The sequence below is a fragment of the Grammomys surdaster genome, unplaced genomic scaffold (assembly GCF_004785775.1).
Source record: "Grammomys surdaster isolate TR1022 unplaced genomic scaffold, NIH_TR_1.0 126612, whole genome shotgun sequence".
In the NCBI taxonomy this organism is placed as follows: domain Eukaryota; kingdom Metazoa; phylum Chordata; class Mammalia; order Rodentia; family Muridae; genus Grammomys; species Grammomys surdaster.
The window spans coordinates 702,911-712,918 of NW_021621401.1; the positions used below are offsets into that span (position 1 = coordinate 702,911).

The window sequence follows — 10,008 nt, forward strand, 5'->3', positions numbered from 1 at the left end:
TTCACTAGACTTTACCAAATGTATTTTCCATTTGTTAGTATTTAAAATAGCTTCAACTGATATTGCACACACCATAGCTCATTACACGTCTGCAGTTAGTCTGCCTCGGAAAGCGAATGAACTGCAGGTAACATCTCCACCAGAACGGCTCTGGAAACATGATTAGGCTGTACGAATACATCACAAATTCAACAGCACACGGTGCACCCAAAACCTTTTCTATGAACCTCAAAAGTTCTTTGGACGTATCAATCACTGGGCACTGGTGTTCGGAACAGATCAGATTTCGAGCCTCCAATTTTGTGCTGTGTTCTTGTGTCTCAGCGTCAAGAGCGCCATCCAAGTCCTTTAAGCAACGAGGACACGCGCAGAACCAGTTCAGAAATCGTCAAATTCGACGACAAAACAGAAGGACGGCTACCTAGTCCCTTCCTCAGCACGCACCCTGTTACGTTCTAGCCCCGTGGAGGGCCGGACCTTCAAGCTCCTCCGGAGGACCTTTCGGCTCCTCCTCGTCCTCCTCTTCCAACACCTGTCTCAATCACTGGTCCGTGCTGCTCTCCTCCCTCCGGTAGCACCATATGATCAGAGCCACGATGGTGAGGGTGAGCGGCAGCACTTTCCACCAGGGCCGCTGCTGCTGCTTGCCCAGAGAATGCTCCACGGTCCAGCGGTCTGGGGTGGCTTTGCTGCCGGAAAATTGGATTGGGAGATTGGGGTCTTCCTCCTCCTTTTCCCTGTCTGCATTCTGAGCTGGAGACCGACCACGGGGCGGCGGATGCAAGCTTCGCGAAGCCCAGGCCACGAGCCGCAGAGCCCGGACCGCTCTGGAAGAGAGACAGCAGTAAGCGTCCCGCAGCCACAGCCGCCTCCCGCCCTCACCCACCGGCACTTCACGGCTCTCACCCTGCAGTCCGTAAGCACAGGACACTGTTCATAGCGACCTCGACTCATACACCGAGGCGCACGGCGCTTTCGTCACTTCCGTCGCACAAAACCGGAAGCCAAACTTCACATCAAATTTTACGACTACAAAACGTGGGTCTCGCCGCGCAACGGAAATGATGCATTTCCTCTCGCGAGCTCTTCCGTCTCGGGCCCCGCCCTGATGGGCTGGCTACTTAAGGGTTTGTATAGTTCTTCTACAGATACCTGAGCCGGTGCGGCGAATTGAAAGTGAGGCTGACTCAGCTCGGAAGAGTTTGCCCCGGGGCTGTTCAGTGTAATGCCCAGGATTGCCCACAGACTTGAGTCCCCTTGAGGGCTCGACTTGAACTTCTCCCCATCCATGGAAATAGGGACCTGAAATAAATTAAGTCCAGAAGCATCTACTGGCTTCTTTGCAGGACCATCGTCCGGGAGGGACTTGGTCCCTGTTCTCCAGGAGCGTGTCTTCCATTCTTAGCGCTCTGTCCGGCCTCTCAGCCTCCAGCTTGGCCAGTATCTCAACTGCCAGCGAGTCCATCTCAGCTATGCTCTCAGGCCCGGAGGTGGGGACCCCTCGCGCCTTAGACGCCTCCTGGCCGGGCTGTCCCCTTAAAAAGGTTTATAGAAACATCACCTCCACCTAGACTATCCCAGGTCCCCAGAATGGAAATGGCTCTGAGTAGACCATAGGCTGACCAGACCTCGGACATCCTACCACTCTACAGGGAGGCGATTCTGAAATTATACTCCTGTAGTTTAAGTGCTCCTGGCGTTTTGCGCTGGAAGCTGATTGAAGCTCAGTGCACCTTCAGAATCAGCCAGGCAACCTTGTAATCCCAACACCATGGAGGTAGAAAAAAGAGGATCACTGGTTCCAAGCCAGCTTGTATTACACATCTTGACATCAACCCAACTTAAAATACAAACAAAACAAAACAAACAAACACCCGAGATCAGACCCAATGGTGTCTTCTTAGTACCTAGGCTGCGTAGAAACTACAGCGAGTTATATTACACCTGGCCTTACCGCAGGGCCCACTAATGACTGTCACTCTGAATTTGTTCTTGATCTGTAAACTAGTCACAAAAACAAAAATAAAACAACAATAACAAAACCCACCTCTCCTTCTATCTCATGGGCCAGACTGCTGTGAATCTCAGCAACCTAGGATGCTTTCTGGGCAAACAGAGTCCAATGCTTTTATTTTGCTGGAGATAGTTTCTGAGGGCACCAGAGCACGGAAAGGGAGAAGTTAAGCAGAAAATGACCCTTCAGCCTCTGACTGGTAGTGATGTAGACATTCCTGGTATAGTGAGGCCCAGTCTTACACAGCACTCCAACTAGGATAGAGGGTGCCCTCACTAGGCAGCATAGAGGGGAGAGACACAACTCACAGTGCAGCAACCTGGCTCCTGAAGACATGAAGTTCAGCTACAAACACTCAGCCCAACTGTCCCATCTTCACTTGAAACTCCTCTGCTGGAGGGCTGGACTTGAACTTCTCCCCATGCATGGAAACAGGGACCTGAAATAAATTAGATCCAGAAGCTTTGGGGAAAATGTACACCTGTTCCCACTGCAGGATTTGTGAACAGCCTGCAAACTCACTTGAAGTGAGGAAGGCTGGGACCTTGTGATCTTTTTTTTTTTTTTTTTTTTTTTCCCTGTCTTTGCTCGAGGTCTCTAACCTGGGGCAGCACACTCTGTCATCCTGAAGGTGACCGTAGCTTTTGGATGCTTACTTGTTTTGTGGGCAAGAGAGGATCCTGGGAAATCCCCTTACTGTGAGCTGTAATCTAGCCCAGGATGGAACAAAATCAGAAGGTCCTGTGACCTGGAGTATGCTGCTCTCCAGTGCCCATTTACTAATGGGAAAAGCCTCATGCTCTGTTCTTGCCCAAGGCACTCTCCCGGAGTTTGAGCAGGGGCAGTGATAGAGATGTCGGAGGCCAGCAACACCTGTGAGTCCCCCTCCCCCAACCCCACCCCTGAAAGGCCCAACCCAGGACCCTGGCTATGAGCTCTTGTGTCAACAGAGGCACCTGTCTACCCAGGTCCTCCTCCCTGGGCCCCACTCCACAGAACCCCACACTGCTACATCACTCTCCTGACAAGTACCTCACAGAACCCAGGCCCTTAACTATAGGTAACAAGTAAGCTAGGGGGAGCTTCCAGAAGGAGGGCCCTAAAGTGTGAAGGGAGGCAGGCTTCCAGGATTGGATACTATAGGGGAGCCAGGCTCAAGCTGCCCAAGACAGCCCATAGGACCAGAATAAGGAGGTAGAGCAAGAGTTAGAGGTTCACCCTGGGGTAGGCTAGCCTCTGACAATGACCAATGAACCAGTCTCAGTCTCAATGACGGTCTCAGATCAGAGGCAGAAAGAGACATCTTAGGTCTGGCAAGACAGGTGGCTCAGTCTGTAAAGTGCTCACCATGAAGCATGAGGGCCTGAGTTTGATCCTTACCAGCCACATAAAAAGCTCTATATAGTGGCACATGTCTGTAATCCCAGTTCTGGAGATGAAGAAAAGGGTATCTGTGGAGCTCCCCAGTCACCCATTATAGCATAACTGGCAAGTCCCAAGTCCCAGTAAGAGAGACCCTATCTCAAAAACAAGCTGAGTGGCTCCTGAGGAACGCCACCTCTAGTTTCCATATACCTGCACACATAGGGCCTACACACACACACACACACACACACACACACACACAATCACATAACTTCCTGGGTCTGGCATTGCTGTACTGAGTGAACAGTGGTCCCACCCCTGGAAACAACATTGGCACCCTGTTTGGTCTTTGCAAATGGTTTACAAAGATGTCATACTGGTCAGAATAGGCTGGAAATCCAATGTTAGGATTTTCAGAATGTCTTTTCAATGCTTTTTGAGAAGAGAAGGTAAGGCACACGGCAGTAAGAGAGTCCCAGGATGTTAGGAAGTAGCAGCCAAGGACTCCTCCCCCTCCCCCCAGCTACAGAAGGAGGGAGAGAGACAACAAATAATCTCCCCCAAATTGTAGCAAGCAGTGTTTGAAATTTCAGGCCTCCAGACCATTGGGAATACTTTTTTTAAACATTTTTACAAGTATTAAGCTGGGCAGTAGTGGCACACACCTTTAGTCCCAGCACTTGAGAGGCAGAAGCCAACCTGATCTATCTAGGGATTGAGTTTCAGCACAGCCAGAGCTACACAGAGAAACCCTGTCTCAAAAAACCAAATGAGCCAGCAGTGGTGGCACATGCCTTTAGTCCCAGCAATTGGGAGGCAGAGGCAAGCAGATTTCTGTGAGTTAAAGGCCAGCCTGGTCTACAGAGTGAGTTTCAGGACAGCCAAGACTACATAGAAAGACCCTGTCTTGAAAAAAAAGAAAAGAAATGTAAGTCTATTTTATGTGTATGTGTTTTGCTATGTATGTATGTATGTATGTATGTATGTATGTATGCACTGTGGGTATGCCTGGTGTGTACGGAGCCAGAAGAGTGCACTGGATCCCCTGAAACTGGAGTTAGGTACAGTTGTAAGATACCATGTGGGTGCTGGGAACAGAACCCAGGTCCTTCTAAGAGCAGCAAGCACTCTTAAGTGCTGAGCCATCTTTCCAGCCACACATGCCTGATGTTTATGGTGCTCAGTCACAGGACCCAGCAACAGGTACAAGCACCACCTCCTCGCCATCCTGCTCCTGACAGCATTTGATCCAGGGCAGAGCTTTGGACCCTATTCCTCAGCCACCTGCTCCTTAACAAACTTCTTTCCAAGAACTACTCTTTCTAGTAGGCTCTGCTACAGGAGCCTGGCCAGGAAGCTATAGAAGAAGCAACCCTACAGTAGAAGCTCCAAGATGTGATGTCCCACCATACTATATGTGGAGCCACTGCCACGCCCTTCAGGGACATAACCAACACCTCAGCCCTCATTATTGCAAAGCACACAGGGAAATTTCACAGGAAGCCTAATGTCTCACTAATGGGAGGCAGAGGTGGTGGGAGCCGTCAGCAGGCTTAATGGCAGGGTAATTTATTGTAGCTCCACTTAAGAGCTGACATATTGGAGCTATTGATTTTCCCAGGAAGATAGATACCAGGTGCCCGGGGGCAGGCAAGTCTGTGCCTCTGAAAGGGCAGAGTTCCACTCTCCCAGGGTCTGAGCCCTGACAGTGAGTGGGGGGGGGCAGGGGACAAGTGGGCAGAGTGCTTTTCTGGGCCCAACCCCAAACATAATCCCAGTTAGGAGCAGATGCTAGGACATATGCTTCAGCCCCAGCCTCTTCCAGGGTCCCAAAATGGCAGGTGACTAGGATGGGATGGCAGGAGTGGCCTTGTCCACCCACTGAGTGTGTCTCTCCACTGACCCAGAGGCCCCAACCAAGCCTTACCAGAAACAAAAACTAGAGCTCAATGCCTACCTACAGGACACCTGGTCTGTCCTGAACATGGCTCACAAGGCCTCATGGGTGAAAAGTGGGGGGTGACTCCCTCATGCCCTCTAAGTCCCCGGATCCTCCATCCATTATCACTCTAGGTCTGCCTTCTGAGAGCCCTTTCTCTTTGCTTGGACTTAAGCAGCAGGGCCTTCTCTGGCTTCCCTGTTTAGGCCTCTCATACCCATGCCAGCCCCATAGGCCCTTCTCAGGGTTCTTTTCCCAGACAACTATCTGCTCTGGTTTCTTCCCACTGTAGAATCTTCCATCCTAGCTTCTCTGTGGCCTCTTGCCAGGCAGTGAAGAGTACCAGAATTACTCCAGGATAAGGGCAAAGTCCTTCAAGATTGCTAGTGGACAGCTTTCTCTCAGCCAGCACTAGTGGGGGTGTCTGCACTTGGTCGGTTCAGGACCTAAAGCTGTCAAAGATCTAGTCCTGCTATCCAGATGCCAGACTTAGACAAGGTGGGGAAGGTGTTGAGGCGGGGATCCAGTGAAACTCAGGCACTGGGGAAGTGGCAGCCCTGGGGAGCAACCACCAATCAGCTCCTGAAGGAGAGGGTCTTCCACACATAGGAAACAGCTGAGGCTCTGTGTTCTTTGGTTTCCTTGCATGTGTGCTTGTATATGTGTATGTATGATTATATGTTAGGGTGCACTGTAGTGGGGTGTGCATGTATGTGGGGAAGGGTACTTGTGAATTTGTGTACAAATGTATGTGGTGCCCAGTGGACAACTTTAGGTATGGTTTTTCAGGTACTGCCTACTTATTTTATATTAATTTACTTGTGTGTGTATGTATGTATGAAGTATGTATGTATGTATGTATGATGTATTATGCATGTATGATGTGTATGTATGTATGTATGTATGTATGTATGTATGTAGCTCAGGCTAACTTGAAACTCACTATGTTGACCAGGCTGGACACAAACACACAGAGATCCACTTGACTTTTCCTTCAAGCCCTGGAATTAAAGGCGTGCACCACCACACCCAGCCTTACCTTTTTATTTTCTGACAGTTGCTCACTAGTCTGAAAATTGAAGAACTTTAGGTTAGTTGGACCACAGGATCCTCCTGTTTCTGCCTTCCTAGAGCTAAGATTACAATCAAGTGTTGCCACACACAGCTCTTGGCTCTAGAGTTCATGAGATCACCTAAGCATGATCTCAACTAGGACACTGACACAGGGGTTTCCCATGCTGGGAGACTGTCTATATATTTCACAGCCAGCAACAGTGTCCTACAAACCCACCCAGGCCCATCTGGAACCATGACTCTTACTGTGGTTTTCCGATTGTGTCAATGCTTATAATGTCAGCCGTGTGGCTTGGGTGGGATTTTCAAGAAGGGTTTGGAGTCCAGGGGAGTTTCACTAGCCCTGAAATTCAGGTATCAGATGGCAATCCAGAGACTGCAAAGAAAACTGGGTCCCTTGTGTTTCCCAGCACCTGAAAATCCCAGAATCCTTCACTCATGGCCCTTTCCTCCATCTTCAAAGCCAGCAATAGAGCATCTTCTAAGTAGAGCATCTTCTAGTCTCTGTCTCTGATCTACCACCTCTGCCTGACTCTGTATTGACCTCAAGGATTCTAGCTCCTTGACAGTGGCTGAGTCTTCCCAGACTCTCCCCATTTGCTTAGACAGGCTGCCAGCCTCTGCTGGTCCTCACACCCAGCTCTTCCAAAGTTCATTCTTTGGTCACACACAGGTGGAATCTTCTCCAGGGCAGAATTGTGGCTCACTTCCTCCTCCTGAAGCACTCAACCTAAGGTTCAGAAAGCGCAAGGCTTGACCAGGTGAGCCAGTGGCAGTCTGCACTCACAGCCTCAGTCTGTCTTCCCCTGTCTCCAGGGCTGGTCAGGGTGGAATTCGGACCACAGTCCACATGCCCTTCTGGGCACTACCTGAGACCCTGGCTATCCCTTCCTTGCCTGCCTAGCAAGATACAGCTGTAGACCCCAGGCCCATCTGCCAGTATTACATCGCCCAACCTGTCCCTTTCCAGGGGCCAGCTTGTCCGTCTCACATCCAGCAGTAGAGGGTGATGTGGCTTTAGCTCGAAGCAACTGCAACCCCCAGCCCCATGCCTGGTCCTCCAGGTTTGGACTTTGGTGCTTGAGAAGGGAGCCGGCTGAGACTGAAGCAGTGTCGCCCACAGCCAAGACTGGCAAGTGGTTTCAGACCCTGGAGTCTTACATGGTCAGACTGTAGGGTCAGAAGTAGATGCAGCCTGAGCAGAATGGACACACAGAACAGCAGAAATCTTATCTGGTACCTACTGGGGACATGGCCCAAGTATCCTGCCTGAGGCAGAAGAGGTCGGGACTGGCAGCAGCTATGCCACCACTGAACCCCCAAGCCTTCCAATGTCCTGTCAGGACTGCAGGTGACCTGCCCCTTGCTGCCCTTCTCCAGGGCTCAGCTCCAGACAATCTGGTCTACAGATGTGTGCAGCTTCTCAGACATTCACACCAGGGTGCCAGCCTTGCTTACAGGTTGTTTTGCCACAGGTCTCATATAGCTGAGTGTGGCCTCGATCTTCCTAAGGATGACCTTGAGCTTCGGAATCTCCTGCCTCCACCTCCCAATGCTTATAGGGGAGTATAGTCATGTATCATCATACTCAGTGTATATGGCCTTGGGGTTCTAACCTTGAGCTTTGGACATGCTAGGCATGTATCTTAGTATACCCCCAATTCGGCCCAGTCCTTTGAGGTGCTTGTCCTTAGGACTTAACTTTTCATTTCTCTGTGGCTTACTTGTGCTGGGTAGGGGTCTCGATTGCAGTGACCAGGCATGAAGTACCTTCAGGGTTGGTTTCCCTGACCTCCTACCCTCCAGGAACCACAAATTCACTGAGGCCATCAAGTATGGGCTCAGGGGACAGGAAAAAGCTGAAGGTCATAGTGTCAGGTGACATATCCCTAGACTAACGGTCAGGGCTTCACTGGCTTGAAATCAAGGTGCTGTCCCTGCCTAAAGTAGGGGTGGTGTCTAGAGCAAAGAAGGACCCAAAAAAGGTAAGTGATACTCACATCCCTCTTAACCCCTGGGCCAGGTGAAGCACTGGACTTAGAGACAATCAGCAAATGTTTTGGGCCTGAGGTAGTAAAAGGCATGCTGGGAAGAGCCACTTTCCTGTCCTTAGAACCAACCCCAGTAGCTGCAAGAGGAACCATAGCTGATAATATCTGAAGTCACTGGGTGCTACTTCAGGGCAGCTGAGTGCTCTGGGGACTACACTTTTCCTGGAGGGTTCCTGGGTCAGCTAGAATAGTGTTACCACTAAATGCACATCTACCCTAAACCATAGACTGAATTTATTTGGAAAAACTCTTTGTAGATGTGACCAGTTAAGTTGAGGATGTGCTGGATTCGGGCAGCCAGAAATCCAACGGTGAACATCTTTGTAAGAGTTGCCAGCCAAGCCTGGTGATGCATGCCCGCAAAGCCATCACTCAGATAGCCACCAGCCTGACGCCAGTGTAGGCTACATACCAAGACCCTGTCCCAAGGTTAAAAAATAAGAAGTGAATGCCCAAATGCAGATGACAGCATTGATGGTTATGACAGGTTTCGAAACAAGAAACACCAAGTGGCTGGCAGGACCCCAGGCACTAGCTCCAGGAGGACAGAGAAAACATTCCTATCTAAAACCACCCAATTTGGGATCAGTGATTAAGGAACCCAGAGGAAGCTACCAGAAAGGCAGACTGCCTCAGAAGGATTAGAGAGGAGCTCCTCACTCAACCCCACTTAGGTTTAGGTACATCTAGGCTTTCAACCAGGGAAGGGAGACGCTTTGTCTTCACACCACCAAGGATGCTCAGCGGTTGGTTCAATCAGACTGATTACAAGGACAGCTGGGTCTCTGGGCAAGTAGGTGGCAGCCTACATGAGAGTCCTTCTCCAAGTCCTTACTGGGCTGGTTGACATGGTTATGGTTAATCTTAGCTGAACAAAGGCCCAGAGGCTGGAGGGGCTTGGAAGGAGTTACAAGGACTGCAAGTATTAGCTCCCTTCCTGGACCTAGTGAGTGATTGCATAGCCTAAGTTCCCCCTTGCTCCAGGTCCTGTTGCTGCAGAGCATGGTTTACACCATGCAGCGCAGGCAGGATGTCCTCTGGAGAGGCGTACTCCAGAACTCAAAATAGCATGAAATTTAATTTTCCGCCTATTTGACAAAGCTTGGATGGGGCCACAATCAGCAGTACAGATAAGGGTCCTCGGGTCCAGGGTGTGGGCCAGCTGGGCCTGAGGCAAACACTCCATGGTCCCCCGGCAGGCTGCGTGCAGGTGAGGCAGTCTTCGGGTACTCCCCCCGCCGGGGCGCTGGTTGCTGGGCGCTAAAACAAACGGGCTCTGTTTGCCCAGTCTGCGACGACAATGCCGTTTCCAAATATTTGCCAGCCTCAGGCAGTTGTGGAGCCCAGCTATAAATGCTTGCGCCCCAGGTGGAGGTGGGCCTGCTGAGTGAGCGCTACAGTCCCAGTCAGGTAGGAGCCTGGGTGAATGTGGAGTCTTCTGGGGTGTCACACCCCTGGGGGTTGGGGAGGGGTGTCTGTCCCGCTGGTAATGTCTGCATTAAGCTCTCCACTAGCAGCGATCCTCAGAGGCTACTGTCAGGACTATTGGACACCTCCTGAGACAG

At 50.7% G+C, this 10,008-nt stretch overlaps 1 protein-coding gene across 1 annotated transcript; it reads right to left on the minus strand.

Annotated features, from left to right (window-relative positions):
• Nucleotides 1-984, minus strand: CUNH16orf91 (chromosome unknown C16orf91 homolog). The gene is given in 2 exon segments (XM_028760939.1): nt 1-827; nt 907-984. Coding segments are annotated over 2 exon segments (411 nt in total). The 5' UTR covers nt 939-984; the 3' UTR covers nt 1-448.
• Nucleotides 985-10,008: the final 9,024 nt, after the last annotated feature.